This window comes from Hydra viridissima, unplaced genomic scaffold (assembly GCF_058129835.1).
Source record: "Hydra viridissima isolate aposymbiotic clone 2 unplaced genomic scaffold, HvirCarnegie_v1 scaffold_8, whole genome shotgun sequence".
NCBI classification, from domain to species: Eukaryota; Metazoa; Cnidaria; class Hydrozoa; order Anthoathecata; family Hydridae; genus Hydra; species Hydra viridissima.
The window spans coordinates 2,192,151-2,214,792 of NW_028324307.1; the positions used below are offsets into that span (position 1 = coordinate 2,192,151).

General features: G+C 29.9%; 1 protein-coding gene, 1 long non-coding RNA gene and 1 pseudogene across 3 annotated transcripts; 1 reads left to right on the forward strand and 2 right to left on the reverse strand.

Moving 5' to 3' along the window:
* Positions 1 to 503: 503 nt before the first annotated feature.
* Positions 504 to 9,195, reverse strand: LOC149884484 (uncharacterized). Its single transcript, XM_090096130.1, has 5 exons — positions 9,086 to 9,195; positions 2,268 to 2,464; positions 1,632 to 1,867; positions 1,394 to 1,553; positions 504 to 925 (listed from the first exon to the last, which is right to left on the reverse strand). The coding sequence occupies exons 1-5, from the start codon at positions 9,193 to 9,195 to the stop codon at positions 780 to 782; spliced, it is 849 nt and encodes a 282-aa protein (XP_089952256.1). The 3' UTR covers positions 504 to 779.
* A 2,440-nt stretch (positions 9,196 to 11,635) lies between these two features.
* Positions 11,636 to 14,244, reverse strand: LOC149884485 (uncharacterized). The gene is made up of 2 exons (XR_016454623.1): positions 12,488 to 14,244; positions 11,636 to 12,331 (listed from the first exon to the last, which is right to left on the reverse strand). It is a non-coding gene; the product is annotated as an uncharacterized LOC149884485 (long non-coding RNA).
* A 5,768-nt stretch (positions 14,245 to 20,012) lies between these two features.
* On the forward strand, positions 20,013 to 22,109 carry LOC149884486 (uncharacterized; annotated as a pseudogene). The gene is made up of 2 exons (XR_016454617.1): positions 20,013 to 20,182; positions 20,264 to 22,109. The product of XR_016454617.1 is annotated as an uncharacterized LOC149884486 (transcript).
* The last annotated feature ends 533 nt before the right edge of the window (positions 22,110 to 22,642 follow it).

The window sequence follows — 22,642 nt, forward strand, 5'->3', positions numbered from 1 at the left end:
ATAGTGTTTACTTTTATAAATGTCACAGTTAAGACTATTTTATTACTTGCGCGCTCCAAAATTGAAATGGAAATCTATATATAAACGTTAAACTAATAAATGATTAATCAATACCCAGTTAACCATTCCAACTGGGTCCCAGATGGGAACCAACTGGGGAAAATGCTGGGACCCATCTGGGTATCCCACATGGGTCCCATCTTGATTCTGTCAGTGGGATCCAATTGGGTCCCATCTGGGATTAGTCTGGGTTTTTGACGGGAAATCCCATATTGAACCCAGACATTTTTTCATTTACCGCGGGTTTTCTCATTTTTTTATAGTTTGTTTTTCGCAGATTTTTTGTATCTCGAATCTGCGAAATGTGACAATATTTTGATTAAAAAGCGACGCATTTTTTATATAAAATTAAAAAGTAAAGGTTATTTATATTAAATTCGCTGTCAGGGCAATAAAATGTATTAGGTCTAACTTAATTTTTACGAATCAATTGAAAAAACAGATTTGAATTTCATGATACTTTTATGCAACAAAAAACTGTTATTATACAATGATTTGAAGCAAAACTGTTCTACTATAGTAATATTCTGCCACAGTAGTTCTCTCATACCGCCACCATAATCGCATGACAAAAATTCTGCTATAAAGTTTATCGTTTCGCTTTTTTAGTGCTTTCATCCACTTTTACACTAATTTTATAAATTAAAAATAAACAACAAATTTAAAAATCAAAATAATTTTAAATAAAAATTTTATTTTCCAAAATATTCGGCAAAGAACTATCCGGTGACATCTTTTAATCTATTATTTCCCTTTTTTCGACAATCACTGCCACGGTCCCGTGAATTAGAAAACCACTTTGAAAGTTCTGCCTCAACTTGCTTTTTATTTGCATCTTGAGTAGTTACATTGACTTTCACACTACCTAGAGAAATTTTTTTTTTTTAAATTTTAGACAATAATAGCTTGAAGTACACTTAATAGATATAAGTTTAATTATTAAATAAATTTAGATAACAAAAAAATAATTAAGTCATGACCTGTTTGTTTAAAAAAACCAATGCTAACCCACCAAAAAGTTAAAGATTTTTGCTCACAAATTGGAATTGTTTTGATTTTGACCTTTTCAGGGTCAAAATCAAAACAAAAGTGGGCAAAGTATTTCAGTGCATGTATGTATGTATGTATGTATGTATGTATGTATGTATGTATGTATGTATGTATGTATGTATGTATGTATGTATGTATGTATGTATGTATGTATGTATGTATGTATGTATGTATGTATGTATGTATGTATGTATGTATTATGTATATATATGTATATGTATATGTATATGTATATGTATATGTATATATATATGTATATGTATATGTATAAGTATAGACTCACTAAACAGAACTTCAAACAAATTCAATGTTTTAAATGGTTGCTTTTGATTTTGTCCAGTAAAATTTAACTTTCTAGAGAGATCATTGCCAAGAAGAAATTTCATTGATCGTTTTATAAAATTGCAAAGATCAACTCCACCAATTTCAGCTATCACTTTAATCTACACAAAGTCTAAAATTAGTTAAAAAAATACTTAATGAAAAAAAAAATATTATTTGAAAAAATTTATCTTACTAACCATACATTTCTTCACTAGAGGATCTACGAACTTCTGATCCATTATCAGTAAAAATTCATGCGTCAAAATAGGTAATCTAATATCCTCTGGAAGCTGACATAAACTTGCATTTATGCCTTGTTCTCGTTGCCCTAGGCTTTGCAAAATAGCAGAATGGACTTTTAGGGTTTGTTTTATGTCTTCAATTTGTGTCAAAAGTGCAGTTAATATTGTGTTAGTCTGACTAGTGCTTGCAGCTATAAAATAACAAATAAACATTATTTTTGAAAAATAAATTTTTAGATAATTTTGATAATTATGAAACTTATTAATAACTTATCAATAACAAACAAGTTCAATAACTTATTAAATTTTTTTCCTGTACTAAAATAAAAAGGAAGATATAAAAGATAAATTTTTTCCTGGTAATTTTTTTCCATTATTATACAAGTCATGGAAAAAAATGTTTTTTAGCTACGTTAAAAAATTGGCTTAACAATAAATATAGAAAAAAACATAAAAGTTTACTGTTAGCAGAGGAACTGGATGTCGGCATATATGTTTTATTTTCAACAACAGCTGCTAAATCAAGCGCAACTAGCATAATCAAAACATAAATTAAAAAACAAGCAAAAATGGTAAAACTTATTAACTCACTATTATGAAGAGTAATTTCAATATCACACTCATTCCAATCAGATTGCTTGAAAATATCAGAATGTTTTACTGATAATAATGAAGGAGGAGCTGGCTTTGGTATAATATGAATTGGAGATGAACATTCTAGTTTAGGTAAAAAAGTAGATTTTTCTACATGTTTAAATTTTTTGTGCACTGGAATAACTTTCTTGTTCCTAATAAAAAAAAAAAAGATATATATATATATATATATATATATATATATATATATATATATATATATATATATATATATATATATTAATATTAACAATAACATCACTAATACAAACGATTACTATTCAATAAACTCTTCACTGCAATCAACTTTGCTTGTATCGCTTTTATCAGCTTGTATAATATTTATTCTAAATATTTTATAAAGTATTTAAAGAAATTAATAAATTCTTTGAGTAGAAATGCAAAGTGTACATAGACATGTCTGCATATATAAACATATAGTCATATATATATATAAAGTATAAAAAATAGTATATATAAATATATTGTATATATAAAACATAGTCTGTATATATAAAGATATGGTTGTATGGTATTGTATTATAACTTATAATATCAGTTACAGTATTTATAATATAAGTAATATATTATCAATTATATAACTTATAGAAAATGTAAAACATTTATGTATTTATAGATAATATTTAAAGTTTAGATATGGCAGTTTACTTAAAACCTTAAGATATTTTGTACAGTAACATTGAGATTTGCTTGAAAAAGATAACTTAAAACAAAACACACTAACTTAGTGAATTAATGTGTAATGACTTAGTGACTAAGCCATAGCTAAGCACACCAAACCATATAAACTAATTTGAAAAAATTTCCACATTTGTCTATAGCATTAAAAATAAAAAACATGAGCTCAGTTTGATAAAACATTTTACAAGTCTGTAAAAAAGTAAACGTTGACATACTCTCAAACTTATTAATGGCTATGAAATTCAGTCTGAATTTCAGTCTAAAATTTATCTAAAATTTCTTATATGCAGGGCATCTAAGAAATTTGAGAGCATGTCACATTTTTTTTTTTTTTTTTTTTTGTGAAATCATTTTTTAAATGGATGACTAAATATTGATTTTAACATATTCACACTTTTAATATAGAATTAAAACTGATATGTAAATATTTTTTACAAAAATACAATAAAAAAACCAAAAGAAGTTCCTGTGTATATTTACTCCAAATGCAAGTGTATATTCAATCTAAATCAAGCCGCGTTACATTTTAAAAGAATTTTGCAGTTTTATTTCAATAAAACTTTTTAATAAAAACGATGCCAACAAATATGCTTTGATTAGAAAATACACGCTACCATTAAACCACGCGTCCTATCTTCAAACCAGCCGTAAATCATTTACGAGCTCCCATGCCAGTCCCAGTAAAAACCCAGTTTTTATTTATGGAGTTATTTTCACACCGTATGGGACCCATCTGGCACCCAGAACAAATCCCAGCCGGTACCCAATCCCAGTAATCCCGGCTCAATCCCAGCTGGGACCCAGTTGGGATGGTTAACTGGGTAGCTACCAACTGAATTTTTCTCAACTAGTTTCAAATGTAAAATGCTTCTGAAAAAATAAAGGTACAAGATATTTTCACAAATAACCATGGATCTCAATTATCCTAAAAAATCTTCGAAGTTTAACTGGGCTCCAATATAAATAACTAAAAACTTCACCGGAAAAATCACAGATACTCACTTTCACGCATTTGTGGTCTTTTCATCATGCATCTATAACCGACAATACACAACTGAAAAACTCTTTAAAAGCACATCTTCAAAAACTCTCTTTAAACTAAAACACTTCATCAAAATCTTCCCTTAAAAAAATCTCCCTAAGAAAAGCCAAAAAAAATCTGATAGATTTTCTTAAACGTTCCTTCTCTATCTGTCCTCAGATGTTCTTTCGAATTCTCTTACATTCAATGAATTGCTTTTTCTTAAAGTTTTGTACTTTTCTTTTACCTTCTGAGTCATCCCAGTAAACATCGAACAGTTGGTAAGTAGTTGGCCCGATCCTAATAACCAACTATTAGCTACAGTTGGGCCAACAGTCGGCTATTTAGTTGGTACCGTGAAAAAAACGTAACGCTTTTACCAACACTTAGCCAACTGTTTTTAAACAATTGTTTGCCATTAACGGCCCAACAGTAATAAAACAGTTGGCTAACAGTTGGTACCATTACCGGCCCAACTATATGATTTTTTTTTCGCGATTTCTTAAATTCACTTTTGCGCTTAAATTGAAAGTGCAAAAGTTATAAATCATGTTTTGAATATTGCTTAATAACAAAGTATAACTTTGCTTTTTCATATTTAATTTTCTATCTAATAGTGATTGTTTGTATATCAGACTTTACCAAACAGTATTACTGTCGACACAAAATATTGTATTATTTATTGATAACTTAGTTGAATACAAAAAAAAGAACAAATTTTTTACACTTTTATTTCCAGACCGTTAAAGAAAAATATTTACAAATAAAGAACTAAAAATATTCTATTATTGTAGTTAATATTATTAAAGGTTTGAAACTAATATTGGCAACTTTAATTAAAAATAATATTGTAAAACGCTAATATTTAAAAACCTGGCGATTTATTAGATAATTATTAATAATAATTAAGAAAAATTAGATTTATAAATAAAATCAAGAAAAATAAGCTTTTATAAATTTTCAAAAGAAAATAATAACTAAATATTCTTTTCATTGATTAACTGCAACTGATTTTTTATAACCTTGCTTTTCGTCTGTCTATTTATTCGCCCATCTCCTTGATCATTTGCGCCCTGAAACCATCTTGAAACCATCGGGTAAATATCTTTATCCTTGGAATTAAGATACTGAATTCTTACTGCTGCTAAAAGAATAAAATGAAAATAAATTTAAAAACTCAATTTATTTTTTGTTTAAATATAAATTATTTTTAAGTTATTTTTAAGCTCTTATATGTATACTTTGCAAATCAAGAATTACATTAACTGGTTAGCAGTTTTAAAAATATGTGCATATGATAATAAGTTCAAGTCACCAAGGGAGAATATAATATCTTACAAATTTACAACTAATGACAACACTGGTAATTGTCATAAGTACTAACATATTATATTCTTTCTTAGTGTTGTAAACATATTTTTGTAAATATAAAAATACAGTTGACTTTAATAGACTAAAAATTTACATAACTAGTAATACTTACATAGTAAGCACTTTAACACAAAATGATAACATCGCAACTTAACCTTGCCCATTCCAGTAGCTATCATCTTACTTGAAGATCCGTTTAGATTACATAAAGCGCTAAAATTTTTGGAAAACATGGCTCCCAACACACATCATATGTATTTTGGACGTTCAACTTTACCGCCAATAGAACGCAGATATTCGACCTAAAAACAAATAATGCTACATATTACAACTTTTTTATTTAAACTATTTTTTCAAAGGTAAATGAAAATGTAATGCGGTATAATATAACTAAGGTATTATTAAATTACCTTTGATAAATTACAATTATAAGACTTATAAAAAAACTTATCTTTGATCTTATAAAATAATAGTTACTAGTTTAAACGCAACCTGAAGACTGCTAGAAACATTATAATACAAAAAATAATTTCAAACTTTATAGAGAGCCATCTCAGATTTCATCTGTATCATAAGGTTAAGCCTCTCCAAATCTTCCTTACTTTCCATTGGAAGGCCAGGGGAACAACAATATCTTCATTATCCAAAAAACTTTGAACTTCTAAAAACTTATTTTTTTGCTCCAGTTCTGTTAATCTTAACTCCAAAGCTGCTAACTTCTCTATAAACATACATAAATAATTAAATAATATTTGATTGCATTTGAATCTTATTGGAAAACTGGTTTCAAAAACACAATCTAGTTTTTAAATTGAAGACATACATGGATAAAGGTGTTATGGAACTCAAATATTTGGAGTTAAAATTTTAAACATTTATGTTATTTATCCCTGTAGGTGAATTGATTGCTGTAAAAATGGTATTCTAGCACATTTTTGTGCTGTGTTATTAAGGCCATGGAAAAGAGCGTTATTTAAAACCTTTATCTGCATAAAAAAGTAGAAATGTGTATTTTTGTAACATGAAATATGTATTTTTTTAAAGCCTTCATCCATTTATGACTTATATTAAAACACAAATTAATTTTTTTTACAAAAAATATAAATAGTTTTCCTTTGTCAATATATGTCAGCATCATAATCAATGTATGTATGCGTAACACATACACAATGTATAACAAGTAGTAAAACAAAACAAAAACAAAAAAACAAATAGTTTATCCAAAACCTTACTTTCCTGATCCCCAAAATTTTGAACAGTTTTCTCATAGTTTTCAGAAGTCGAAGTCCCTTTTAATAAAATGCTATAATTATATGCATTATATGAATATATATATATATATATATATATATATATATATATATATATATATATATATATATATATATATATATATATATATAATATAATATAATATAAATGTTATATATGCTTAATATGAAATGTATATGTCATATTGTATATACAATTGCATATACCATTTATTTATATACTGCACATATTATGTCAATATTGTATATGGCATATATTATATGCAATATATACAAAATACATAGGGATGTCTGCCAATATTTTTAGGTGGATTTCTCTGACTTTTCCCTGATACTTTCTTGATCTTCTACCTGTTTTCCTTGATTTAATTTAAAGTTACCCAAATTCAACTTCACAAAAATTGACCTAGATTCGTTTAGAAAAATGCTCTTCAACTGCAAAAATGTAAACAATAATACAACCCACACTAAATGTATCAAGTATTGATACATTTAATATGGGTTGTATAATTGTTTACATTTTTGCAAGTGAAGATTCAAGATTCGCTTGATGCAAGTGAAGTTCATAAAACTATCTGCCAAATAAACTTTTATATTACATGTACTATGTACAACTTATTTAAGTTATGTAAGTTTGATGAAGAGCCATTTTCCCTGATTTCTCCCGTATTTTTTTAAAATACAACCTAATTTCCTTGATTATCCTAGATTTTTTGCAGATATCTGATTTCCCTGACTTTTCCCTGAATTCCCCTGATCTGGCAGACACTCTGTGTGTGTGTGTGTGTATATATATATATATATATATATATATATATATATATATATATATATATATATATATATATATATATATAGATAGATAGATAGATAGATAGATAGATACATACAAACATACATATACATACAGAAATACACACATAAACATACTACTATACACGCACATATACATTTTAGCTGTATTTAAACTTTTGATAATAGTTAAAATAGAGCTAAAATATCTTATACAAATACAACAATGGTGTCATCATAAAAATAAATTAAAAACTCAACCAATGTCAAAAATTATATCTGAATGTGTTACTAATGGATAAATGTAAAATATTTCTACTTACCAGCGTAACGGTTATATTAAGAGGTGTACGAGAGTTTGAGTTTAAAAGTTTAATTAAAGGGTAGAAAAAGCGTTTGAAAGAAAAAAAAATGATAAAAAGCTTCAAACTAAACTAACTCTATTGAATAGTTTTAATCATTGAATGAATCTATTTGAATAATTTTGATAATTAGTCGCATGGTCTAAGTGAATATATTTATAATATACATTTACAAACTTACGGGAAACTTACGATTCAAAAACACGCGGTATACAGTCGGTTAATGGTTGGCAAGAAATGCCAACAGTTAGCCAACTGTAGCCAATACTGGCCCGTCAGTTGGACCAACTAAAGCGTGTTTACTGGGATGTTATTCTAAAACAGGTTTTTACAAGTTTTCTTTTTATTTGTTATATCTCAAAATGGCTACAGAATTTTCTTGAACTTTTCAAATTAAAATCATGTCATTGTTTTTCAAGTTGTGTTTGTGAAAACTGTTTTAAACATTAATGGTGTGTCCACCTGGTGTTTTGGCTGACTCGCTCTTTTCTTCGTTCGAATGTATTATATTTGAGTCAGGTAGAACTTGAAGATGATGTATATAATATTTTCATTTTCCCTCCTCACAATATGATGAGGTGGCACCATCGTTACATGGAAAACACACTTATTTAGCGGTACCACATATGCCATTCACCTGCGGTTAGAGAGAGGGCAAGTCTGAGTCACCGTGGAAAAGTGACACGGATTTTTAGTTTTTGATAATACTTTGAGTAAAATATTGTTACCAACTTATGAGGACGCTTGAGATGATCCTCCAGTGAGAATATCTTGAAGACTCTTGTCGAAACATTAAAAAGTTTATTTATCAAAGCTTCTTCTCTTTGTTTGTGAGGCAATGTTGACTACCAAAAGGAATGCAAAACTCTTCGGAAATCTATGAAAGGAGGGAAATATAATGATAATTTTAAGAAAACAGTTGATGATTTCAGAAGCATGTCAGAGTAAACATTTGACATTACAGCATGTAAGTGTAAGTCTTTTTTAGAATGCACTTTGACTGACAGAAAAAAGCACAAAATGTGCATAACTTCTTATTAAATCAAAGAACAGAAAGAAAGATGGCAATTGGAGGAATAGACTTTCGAACTCCAAAGAAAATGCGTAACTGAAAGAAAAGAGAATCATCTTTTAAAATTTCAGGGATATTCAAAGCACGTTGGAAGAACGTTAGAAACGTTCTTAGAACGTGCCCGAGCGTTTTTAACGTTTGTCAAACGTTTCTTGAATGTTTGGTGTTAGCTGGGCAGTATTTACCTAGATATAATCTCATAACAACACGAAAATATTACTAAGCTTCTTTTTGGCGGATCTGTAACGCTTGACATGTCTGGCAATATTTCCAGACTAAGCAGTGAGACTGACATTTGTCATTGGATTACCGTAAGTAGTTTCTTCCAGATTTAGGGCCACGAGATATTTGGCGCGATATTGCCGAATATAAGAGCCACTTTGAATTGAACTAGTGCGAATAAAATGAGTATCTCAGCTGCCACCACCCACAAGAACTTTTTGAGAACGGGCTTACTTAAGTATAGTTCTGAGTATGCTATAAGTATTGAGGGTTAAATCACATTGGGAAGAATTGCGCTGTTTCCGAAAAGAATATCTAGTGTTTCAAATGTGAAGAAAGTAGTAGTGTATTGCTAATCCTCGACCAAATCGCTGAGATAAGGCTAGCATAGAGCTAGCCCTCTAATGTATCCCCCTGAGTTACCCTCCGAGGTACCTTTACCACCCTTTGAGGCACCCTCTGAGGATACTCTCTGAGGTTGTCACTACTTAAGCCTTGCATAGAGCCCTCGATCAGGTCTTATAGACCATCCGTGGTAGGCCCGACGGTTTGGGGCAGAGACCTGTGGCTTCGCAAGCCTTCCACTCTATCCTTAGGTCAACGCTCTGGGTCTTACAGCGTCTAGCGCGGCTTGCGACAGGGTATTGGTGAGTAAATGGTGAAGACTCAGAGTACTAACTATATATTTTTCCATTTAGAGATTATCAAAATCAAGAAACCTTACAAGCGATACCCAATTAACGACCCACACCGTAACAAAGGTCTACCCCTCAACCTAGGCCTATCACTCACCCAAAACATTCCAAAGACCCTCTCCACGACCACGACACCACCCTACTCTAAAACCAAGACCAATCCCTCTACCCTAAGCATTACCAGGACCTGAGCCTGCGGCTCAGACGCTCGGCAATTTAGATTTTGACCTCGTGATGGAATATTTGGGATCGACAGGGGATAAATATTTGGGATCGACAGGGAATAAGATCTTCTTCAATGAGTATAGAGCCATCATCCCACTTGGACATATTCTAGAGTCTGATGCTATAGTTTCTGATTGAGATTGCTCCCTGCATCCCTGAAGTATTGGAAAAGGGCTGGAGAACGGAAAGTTTTGATAATCCTTATGGCTGAGCTGGAAAAGGATTACTTAACCATTGAAAATATCTATGGTGATGAACATAAAAAAACTATTAGAAAAACCGTTTAACTGAGGAGTGGTCCTATCACTATCCTCAATAAAAATGATATCATGGGTATCCTTGTGAGATCAAGAGAAAGTATTATGGAGCGGCTCGAAGAGTTCGTGAATGAAGGATCTGGCTGACTGCTCCTTCGTTATGAGGCATTAGACACCAGCACTGTAGTGTACCGCCCATTCCGTGGGAGTAGCAATTTTGAGACGCCTCGCTATATCCTCAAACTCAGTCATTAATGTGAAGAAAAGGGAAAATAGATGCTTCGAGTGGGCTATCCTGTTCGCGAAATATTCAGCGGAATTTCATATAGACCGTATGACCAAATACAGTCAACATCTGGTTGAGCTCAACTTTGCGGGGATCAATTTCCCGGTGAAGGGTATGGATGTCAGAAAATTTGATCTTCCAAACTCTAAGCTATAGATAAACGTATTTCCATGAAAGAGTGGGCTAAATATGATTTACATGACCTTAGTATTAATAGCAGATAAGACCGATTTAGAACAGATGCATTATACTTGAATCAAGGAACTAGGGAGGATCTGCCAGCGAGATAGCAAAAATGGGCACAGGAAGCACCCTTCTTGGCGCTGTCTGCATTTCTTCTCAGGAGCAGACCTCCTGGAGGCGCACCTCTAGGATTGTTAAGGCATAGGGGAAAAACCTCAGAGAACTGTGATGCCTGAGGTTGGCGGCAAAAACTGTTGGATAATCTCAAATTGAGGGATCTGAGGATCACAAGTGAAGATCTTACAGGAATTGAGCCAGAATTGTTGAGGCGCAATACGAGTACGTCGATAGCTTTGACCGGTTCGATGAGACTTGTCTACCACCCGAGGAGGTAATTTACTCAAAGCTCAACATGAGCGAGACAAAGGATGAAGACTACGTCCACGCGCAAGATGTCTAGAGCACGCTTAAACCTTGGCGACTATTACAACGTCGACCTAAATAATGATGTAAAACTGCTGCCAGAAGTCTTCGAAAAAGTCAGGAACTCATTCAAGGAGCACTATGGACTCGACCCATACATTGGAACGCAAAAAAAAACTGCGTTTTTTGTTTGGGTTCCGAAATAAAAACTCACACGCAAACTCAAACGCATTTGACGCAATTTATTGCGTTTACTTACGTAAAAGTAAACGCAAATAACTGCGTTTACGCACGCATTTAATACGCAACTTACGGATATAAAATGCGTTTATAAACGTAACTCAAAAGCAACTTACGTGTATAAATGGGTTTGCAAACTTTATACAAACGCAACTTATCAAATCTATTTTTAAAAATGTGTCTTTTCAAGAATACGCAAATTATTAAGTAATTACTTTTTATTTTTTATTTCAAAGATATAACTTTTTATTTAAACCGTTGTGTTATTATTAAAACTATTGTTATTATTGAAATTATTGCATTATAAATTCATTTTATTTTTATGCTTTTCAAGTTCAAAAAATATATTATCTTTATATGATAAGCTTACATTTCACTATCTGAGTCATCGTCATCCGAAAAATCATTTAAACTTTCAAGAAGTTTTAAGTTTACTTTTAATAATGAACGACTGATAATCAGATCAGCATTCATGTTGCCTCGTCTCTTTTCACATACAAAACCCGAAGTACTAAAATATCTCTCTATAAAAGCTGCTGATGATGGAATATTTAGTAAGATGACAAATAGCTTTCGTAATATTGGCATTTTAAAATTTTTGAACCAAAAATCATAAGAAGGAAACACAGATACAGCAAGTCCTTTCTCTTCGATTTGCTTAAAAAAGTAAAATTTCTTTTTCGATTTCAAGTAAATAAAGTTGAAAATTAGGCTTCCGAGCTTCTAGGCAATAGCTATCGTCTAGCATAAATCCTCTGAGCGAATCATTTTGATGATCATTTGAACTCAATCGTTCTTTCGCTTGTGTAAGCTCACATCCTGGTTGCGATTCTAAAGCATTTTGATAAATATTACGTGGTGTAAAGAATTTCAGGACTTCGAGTAGCTTTTCTACTGCTCCTAAACAATTTTGGGTTGTGATACAAACTTTAACATAATAAATTAATATATAAAAGTAGTTGAATTTATAAATTAGGCTTTGAATAACTATTTTTTAAAACTAAATTTAAAACTTTTTTTGTCTTAATTAAATAATACAACCTAATAACTAAATACCTTTAACAATAAATTGACAATCAGGTCTAAAGAACCACAATTTAAGCTTTAAGATTTTCAACAGTGATGCTACTTGATAAATTCCTGAGTGAAATTTGAAACTTTAACTTAAAAGAAGAAATTAACAAGTTAGCAAATTCTTTTCGATTTCCTTGTAATTCCATTCTACTCCATTTTGAAATCATAATAGTCAATGCAAGCAAAACATGAGCAATTGATGAAAGATTCTTTTGTACAATTAATTTGAACTGATATGCGGGAAGAAGGATTTGTAGGTATATTTCAATCTAATCTAATTCGATTGGGCATTGGTTTTCCGGATCGAGTGCATTTCTTTTATAAGCACTTTGAAAACTCTGTAACATTAGGAAAGCAGCTGATCAACGAATTCCATCACAACTTGTTTGTCATTTAGCTTCATTTTTTATGTGGTATTGAACGCTATTTATAGATTGATTTATGCTTCTGGCGTACTTTAAAAGCGTCGCAAGTAAACGACACATATTTTTGTTTCTTAATAGCGATTCGTACAGCGATGTTTGTTTTATGAGCTGCGCAAGAAAACCGCGGTAGTTTTGATGTTCCCAATTCAATTTCAAGATCTTTGTTTACCTCAGCACTATGAAGACTGTATAAGTTATCTTCGTTAAAGTCATAACTGATGTTTACTTCCTCAGCTGTTTTGGCTAACTGAATAACATTTGTAAAAGTAAGCTTCCTTGATTCAGTTTATAGCACTTCAAGAAGTTCATCAGAGTTTGAATTTCAATACATAATCTTCACATATTTTTAGCTGGTCATTATCTGCTTCTTCAATATAAAGGGCAACCTCTTGGTTTAGCGATGGGTCATCTTCATATGCACTATCGCGACCTTTCGTCTATTCAACTCAATCTTCTTGGGACTTTCCAAATAATTGCTTAAACAGTCTGACAAATGAGCTTCCTTCATCACATCGTGAGGTTAGAATTATTTTGTTCTATCTCCAAATTTAAACGTTGGAAGAAAGTTTTTGATTTTTTTCTAATAGTAAAAACTATTTAAAATTTTTGCTTTAATTTTTAAAGAAGTAATAACTTATCTTTAAGTAATTAATGTTTAAACAAATTATTTAAAAAATAAAGTTTAAATAGAGCGTGTTTTAAATCATTACTTACTAAAATTAATAACTCATTTCCTCCAAACTTTTGAAATAGGAGATAAAACAAAATAATTCTAACCTCGCGACATGTAATAGCTGTTAAATAAATATAACTTAAGTAATCAATAAATTCATTGTGTTTAAAGTAATTAAAGCTGTAAAATTTAAAAAAGTTACCATTTATTTTTGATTTATTGAAGGTGAAGGTATTTATAATCTTTTCAACCCCTAATTTAATATTTTCTGGATTGTGACGTCACGTCACCTATTAATGATTTCTTTTTTTAAATCACTGTTCGTTAATGTTGCACCAACTGCAATAAAGTCCAACATTTCAGGAGATGTCCATTTGATGTAATAAAGAACTTGATAGCGTTCAAAGTATCGGTATCTAGCACGTTTCGCTTTTATTTGATTTGTTTAGTATGTCGTATGAGTCAAACCACCAACCCAAAATATTCTGATGTTTTCTTTGTAAATGCTTCTTAATGTTGGATGTTCGACCAACATGAGCTGTAAACTTTTGATTACACAATATGCAGAAAAACTCAACATCTTTTTATGATTTATTTATTTGAGTATCAGATGTAGAGAAATGAAGATATGAAGTATACTCCTAAAATATATAAAAATCATACGCTAAATTGTTCTTAATAATATTTTAAATCTAAAAAAAAAAAGTAATTTAAATACCCGTTCAGTTAAATTTACAATAAACTTCTTTTTCAGAAAAAATGTTTCTTTGACCAAAATCTTGCATTTTGTTTATCAAATTACACGAGACTTCAGATAATTTTACCAAAAGATTATAACCCTGATACCTTAATCTCGGGTCTTGCTGAATAGGAGGAATAAAAATATTGGAAACTTAAGAATTATTCGAAGACTTTCCCGATAATGATGCCAACGCAGCACTTATTGTCTGCATAGTAGATTTCGTAGTTTTTGTAGGATTTAAAGATCTTGTTCTTTTTGAAATTGCTTCTCCAAATTTAGATGCAGACGAACTTTGAGATAAATAAGGTTGCAATTGCAACTGTTGTGATTGCAATATTTCTTCTTCATATCGCTTTTTTGAACTAGACTTTATGATATCCTCATGATAGGTCTTACTCTTGCGAGATTGATGTGTCATATTAAATTAGATACCTATGAAACGATTAAGTAAACTTGGTTTTGTTTCCTAAACTAATTTTTTTTTATACTTTTATGTATAAGCTGCATATCTTAAGGAAATGCCTATAGGAACTTCTTTATGCTGTAAGGAAAGGCCATTAGAAATGCCATATCCCTTAAAACAAACTATTACGTGTTTAATATGCTTTTAGGTCATTTTATAACGAATATAAAAAATAATTGTTAACTAAGTTTGTTAAAAATGATATTTAATTTCTCATTATAATGGCTCCTTTTAAAATGAGTGTATTATGTTTTTAAATGAAGTGAATATATTCATTATTATATAGATTTTTATAATAATTGAAATGAGCTTACTAATTAAAGTATTAAGCTATACTTTTTTTTAAAAATAGTTTTGGTTAAAGTAATGGTACTGTATACAACTGAGTATTATTGTGTTCAATTTGTGAGCGGAAAATGAGTTTTTCTTTGTTTTAAGCAATTTTTAAAGTGTGCGTGTGCGCTGACCAATCGCAAAGTGTTTTTGTGGTTGATTGCTCGTTTTAAGCGATCTTTTTTTATATATAAAATGAAAAAACATACAATGGGACAATTGTTTAAAGGAATTAATTGCCCATGGCTGGGAAAAGATCTACAAAAAAAAAAAATTATAATCTCTAAAAAAAATTTTTCAAATAGAATGAGAGTATTTAGTAAAAAGAGGAAAATGGCCTTTTATTTGTCAAGTAAAACGCCCTGTATATATTTGGTTTTAATATTCATGTTTTGTTTCAAAAGAAATAAGTTTACCTAAAAGCTTTTAACACTTAATAATCACAGGACGTTTTACCCCCCCCCCCCCCACACACACACATAAAAGGGCATTTTTCTTCACCCTAAACTAGCTAATTGCAAATAAACTAGTTTTATTGATTGTGTTTTAAAAATTTTATACTTGGAATATTGTGTAATAAATTAACCACAAAACAGACATTTCTTTATTATAATCACACAACTAATACAACTAATTTTTTTTAACTATTTGTGGAGCTGGATTTTCCTAAAGTCAAGCCCCTTGTGCATTTGTGAGACCTAGGTAAATTAATATTGTTTATTTTCTTATATACTATTGTTTTAAATTTTTATATATAAAAAGTTATAACTTTTCTAGTAATTTACTAACAAAATCCTTTAAAAGTTTATGTTTTGATTAATACCAATTATTTGTATGAATATGTAAATATCTAAAAAAAAAAATAGTATATAAAAGGAATTAAACAATATTAATCAAATGCACAGGGGACTTTACTGTATGGACATCTTGCCCCACCCTATCCTAAACTTGAAAAAATAAGAAAGTAAAAGAAGAGAATAAAAACAATTGTTAAAAAAAAATTAAATGAAAAAATTAAACTGTAAGGTGCAACGAACGAAGGGGGAGAAGACTGAGTCAAAGTAAATAACTTTAGTACATATCGTACATATATACGCTATATATATACGATCTTTCTTGTTATAAACTTTATGATACGGCAAAGGAAACGGATATATATATATATATATATATATATATATATATATATATATATATATATATATATATATATATATATATATATATATGCATAAGTTCCGTTTGTAAACGAATTTATATGCGTAAATTGCGTTCGAGTTACCACGGCGCACAGTGGAAAATTGTAGAGCAACAGCATATCATAAATGTTTTTTACTAATGTCGCTACTTTCATTATATTTCAATTTTATTTAATAGTTTAATGGTCAATCATTACTATAATGCAGGAATTTCACATAATTTTATGTAAAAATAAAAGATTTGAAGCCTTATTGTTTATTACTTTTGCGGATGTTCATTTCAAACCTGTTCGCTTCATTCTAAAAGTTAATTTTCTATAAAACTTTCTAGGAATAAGTATAATGTATTATACATTTTTGAAAGGCTCATGTTATGGAGATTTTAAGAAAGTTATACATTTTTACTTATATGGTTCAGTTTAGGAGAAATTATTTGAACAATAAAATAAATGAAAAAAAATAATATTCTTCAAGTTCACTGAGACTTTTGGTAGTTACCCACGCTTCCCCACGCTTTACATTTAATGTAGTATTGTAGCCTAGGTGTTTATTAAAAACATGTATAAGAATGAGTTGCAGAAACGTGCGGTTTCCGAAATTATCGAGAAAAGAGTGATAAAAGTAAAAAAACAGAAAACCGCTTTTTATCGTGGTTTCAAATTTTGTTCATTTATAACAATAGCTTGGTGTATGTTTTTTAACTTATTATCAATTTTTTATTTATACCATGGCATTCTTGTATTTTTGCACTCCTTTTGTAGTGAATGTACACTGCCAATATATAAAGAGTTGAAACATTTATATCAGTATAACAAATTCACAGTGGAAATTAAATCAACTCGTTTGAGTATTGAATATTACTTTAGTTACTTTTGTGACTTGTTAAAATGACAACTTTTAAGTGTTTGAAATGTAAATTATTGCTTTCCTATATTGATGGAGGAAAGACAGTTGAGGCACTGTCAACAATTTTAAAAGAAAATTATCAACTTTCTGAGGACAACTTGTGTTTCATCATGGGTGATATTCAAAGACACATTATTCCGTCTTTTAATAAACTATGGATACTGGCGTCACGGAAAAAGGAAGCTTTTTTATCTAAGAACAGTGATTGGTTGGATATTGTGTATCTTTACCTAACTCAGAAGAGACAATTACCGACTTCACGCCATCTACTTCTTTTGAAAAACGCGGAAGGCCGTGCGTGTCTTATGGAGATTCGTCAGAATCCAGCAAAAAAAAGAAAAAATTCCATGTTACTTAAGGAATATGGATTCGAGCATATTTTTAATACATATCTTCAGGCGTTGCATTCAATAGGAGAAGAAGCAGAAGCAAAACTTGTGGAATCATTAAGGATTGCTGATAAAGACAAAAAAAAATTAATATCGAGTTTTATGGAAAACGCAAGCCAGAAAAATATGCTAACTGATGAAGAAGCACTCAGCGTGTTTATTGATTCATATTTAACAAAAGCACAATATTTGTACATGAGGAAGGTGACAAATGAACGAAATTGTTCCATATTTCCACCATATTGTAAAATTCAAGAAATTAAACAGACCTGCTATCCACCATCTTCTGCAATAGAAATTACGAACACACATCCGAAAATTCTGGAACTGCAAGATTTATTGGATCACACTGTAGCTAGAATTTTGACCATAGATTCTCTGTACAGTATTGAATTCAAGCATTTACTTTCATATAGTAAATTGGGCTGTGATGGTTTCACTGGCCAAAGCCAATACAAGTAGAAACTTCCAGAGGAATCTGAACTTATTTCTGATGCAAATTTGTTTACTAGTTCTTTGGTGCCTATCAAACTAATTGATATTGTAACTGGCGCAGTTGTTTGGCAAAATCCGGCACCTTCATATGTTCGTTTTTGTCGACCTATATGCATAGAATTCTGCAAAGAGATTTCCAAGAAAACTAAAGCCATTGTAGATGAAGTAAAGAGCCAAATAAATTCTTTGCGTGAAATGTGCAAGAACTTGATGAAGATACTCTGCAGCTTTTGAAAGTCAACGAACTGATTTCAGGAACTGAAAGTCCCTATGTAGTTATGATATAGTACCTTTAAGGTGGTACCAGGGTAAAAAACGGCTATTTTTGATAAAATTTTTAAAAATACCAAAATTAATGTTTTGAATTCTTAAATCTTCCTATTTCAATATGCGTATTGCAAAAAGTCAAAAATCTTCTTAATTTTAATCAAATTTGGCCTTTTTTTAAAGAGCAGTTTGGTTCTTGCTTCATAACAACGACCTTAGAAACGCTTTTTTTCTCGCTAAATCTCAATTTTTCAGAAAAAATAACTTTTCATAGAAAATAGATAATAGGCTGAAATTTTGCAGGTTTAAAGATGAACATATTACGAATGTTGTCTGTGAAGCAAATTTTTGTTATTTTTTATTTAAAACTCATTTTTATCATGCTTTGGTCCCAAACTACCTTTAATTTTATATCTTAAAGTTCGAATGTCAACCTGGTAAAATTAAAAATGTTTTAAAAAAATCTGTTTCATTGACAACATTCTTAATACATTAAAGAATTCATGTTCAAATTTTCAAGCAGTTTTGACTCTTTTTGAGTTAGTTATATTAGATGAAAGAATAAGCAGTTTTGGGGGTAACATAACACTAATTATGCGCATAATTAATGACGTCATCACTAAATTTTTTTTTTTGGGCTACTGTTTTATATATTTTTTTTGTTCATTAACAGAAAAGAGCTAAAGTCTATTAATAGTTTTCAATTTCTTGTTAAAAAGTTACCTTTACCCTGGTACCACCTTAATATACCTATACATTATTTCATAAAAGCAACTATTTAAAAATTGTTATTAAGAAACTCTTTTAAATATTTCTATAATTAGTAGGTAAGCACTTTATGTATTTTTCGTCGTTTTTAATAATTTTAAGGTATTTTCATACATTTGTAAAGCATTGTGTTAAAGTGTAAATTAACAAACTGCCAATTTTGAAGTTTTTGATTTTTATTTATTTATTTTTAATATTGTATTACAAAAAATTCTTATAAAAAGTATTTCTCAAGAAGCGTCATATACTACTTTACATTTGTGCAAAATTTCAAATCTCTATTTTTAGTAACAAAAAAGTTATCGATTTTTGGTCCGAAACACACCTTTATTTTCCATTGTGCGGCGATCTTTCGTATATAGATTTTCCTAATATCCGTGGATCTGGAAATTACCAAGTAGTGAAACAACTCCATGTAACCTATTTAAAATGTTTTATACAATGCTAATTCACCTAACTTTGTAAACAAAAACTTGTGCGTTATAAGGTCAGAACTTTGTTCTTTTGTTTTCAAATAAAAAAATGTTGTTTTGACGAAACCATGCAAATAAAATTCACTTTTAAGATTATCGACGTTCGGGGGCAGATTACCGACGTTCGGGGGCATTTAAAAATACACATTAAGGAACAAAGGAATTTTGATTTTTTTTTTTTGACAATTAGGAAAAATAAGACCTGTTTTATTAAGAAAAGTAGAAAGAGAAAGGTTTGTTATTTTTGTTATGTAGAATTTACTATTTAAAAAATCAGTCTTTTTTTAGAACTTTTAACCGAATGAGTCACGAGATTCCAGGTCTGCAAAATTATTTAACTTTACAGAAATAATTGCGTGTCTGTATTTCGTTCAAATAAATAACAAAATAATTTCTTTCTGTATTTTGTTTCGTTTTATAAAACTTGGTGTTTTTACTGTTTCTTTCTTTAATCTGAAGTAAATTTCTGATATCGCCAGAAAATGATCAGACTCAAATCGCAAACCAAGTTTACAAAAATGAAATTATTTTCTATAATTTCAAAGTAAGTGAAGAGAAAATAAGGTTATGGTTTTTCAAGCTGTAATAGTATAACTGGAATTAATTAACTAATAGTAATTAATAGTTCTTCTTGTTTAGATGAAAAAGTTATTATGGGATAGTGTAGTGAATATTGGAGTATCTGTTGAAGAATTTTATTCAGGGTCTTATAAATGCAATAAAGGCTACAGTGCACTCCGGAAAATTGTAACTGAAAGTGATCAGTTTGATTGTTTTTGCAATGTTTTAGAGTCAGGAAATGGTCAGCCAATGTTTGAATGCGTTTTAAAAAATGGTGAAGATAAAATTGGTATGTCTTTGTCTGTGAATCCGAGGATCGCAAGTTATGGATTAAAAAACTTTCAAATGCAAACTTGGTGTTTACAGGTTATAAGCGAATTTGTGCTCAGCACTAGCCTAAAGATGCAGAATTTAAAAAATTCAAAGGTAGTAGTTTTGTTCCAGTGCATCCTCCATCAGTCTTTAAAGGTATACCAGTGTCTTGTATTCCAATAGTGTCTAGAAAACGAGATGTCACTGGGTTAATGTGCTCTGAAAGAAATAGTTTACCTGATGAGTTCGAAAACTTTAAAAAAATGGAAGCTATTCAATTTAATTCAATTGTAAAATATTTGAAGTCAATGATAAATAACTGTGAAGAAAAATCTTATTTTGTTGAAAAAGAAAAAAATATATTTTTAATATCATATGAACATTGTGGACCAGTACCTAAGTTTTCAATATATATAACTTTAGAGGATTCTGGAGATATTTATTTTCTTTTTTAAACAAAGGAATTATTAAATATTATTCTCAACTGGAGAATGCTGTTAGTTATGTTATTAATAATGAAACAGATTCTAAGCGAGCAAGTTATATTAGGCATCAAGTCACCAAAACCAATTGAACGACAAAGTTATGGATTAGTTCTCAAAGTTTTTTGTGATGAAACAGTTGCAGCATTACATGTGAAAATTCCTGAAGCTAAAGATACTGCACTTTTTATTGAAACAGTTGTCAAGTGATGGCTTATTGTCAGCAGTAAAGCAAAAGGTCTATATATTTCTTATTTTGCTGAAAATTTGAAATGCGTAAATTCAAAATTAAGAGAGAAAAAGTTAACAATGGATACTGTGAGTGCTTTGCAAAAAACTTCTAAAAGATTAGCAAGTTGTGCCAAGTATTTGTTGAATTGCGGTGTATCTTATGTATTGCTAGGACATATGCAATCAGATTCACTAGAAAAACAGTTTAGGAAATATCAGCAAGGGTTAGGTGGCACATATCTGATAACTCTGCAAAATGTTATTCAAAAATTTAGAATCACAAAACTTGTAATTTGATTGCCGAGCAAGCAGATTTTACAATATTTCCTCCTGCTCACCACCATTGTGATAACTGTGAACTTGATGTGTAGTTTGATATGTCAATATGTGAAAATTGTGAGGTTCAGTTGAATGCAAACAAGGGCTTTTATATATTGCAGGTTTTATTGCTTACAAACTTCCGGAATTACATTCAATTTTAGAAGAAATAGACACCTTTGATATGTTTCAAGAATATGGAACTTTGATTAGTTCTTTGAACAGGGAAAGACTAAGAGAACCTTCTGACAATTTAGTCTACTTTGTTATTTATTGTTTTTTTATATTTGAAGTGACACTTGTGAATAAAGTTTCACCATTGCTGTGCAAGAGAGGATTAATTGACATTTTTATTAACTGCAATAGTAAATTTCAATTGCTTGTTCGAAGTGTTAAAAAAGTTCGCTGCATTTTAGCAAACATTTTTTTAAACAACTATTGTAAAAAACACTCTGAAGATTTTGGGAAGGAATGTTTAATAAAACAAGCAAAACTTTCAACTTCAAAATAAAAATACTTTGAGTTAAAAAAAAGTCAAAATAATTTTAATAAAATAAAGTTAACATATTTGTTTGTTTTTATCAAAAAATTTATTATTTGTATTACAAGTGTTAAACAGCTAAAATAAGCATATAGTTATAAAAATGATTTAGTCATTTTTATAACTATATGTTTACTCTTTAAATTTTTATTGTAATTAACTTATTTATAAACGTAAAAAAAAATTTCTACAATATTTGCTTCCGAAATTTAATCAAAATGTTTTAGTCCTAATAAAGCTCTTTATTTGTTTTTGAAGTTTGTTTACAAAAGCAAGGATAAAAAATAATTTTAACCGTAAAAAAGTCGGCCTTCGCTAATTTTACGGAAAATGAGCTGTTGTGGCCTGTTTGAGAAGGCCTTGAAAGTACGGAATGAAAAATCTTATAAAAATAAGACCGAATGATAAAACACGGACGATCTCGAAAAATTTACTAATAAGTCAAATAGAAGATCACCGTGTACGTGCGTAAACGCAGTTATTTGCGTAAATTGCGTTTATTTTTACGTAAGTAAACGCAATAAATTGTGTCAAATACGTTAGAGCTTGCGTGTGAGTT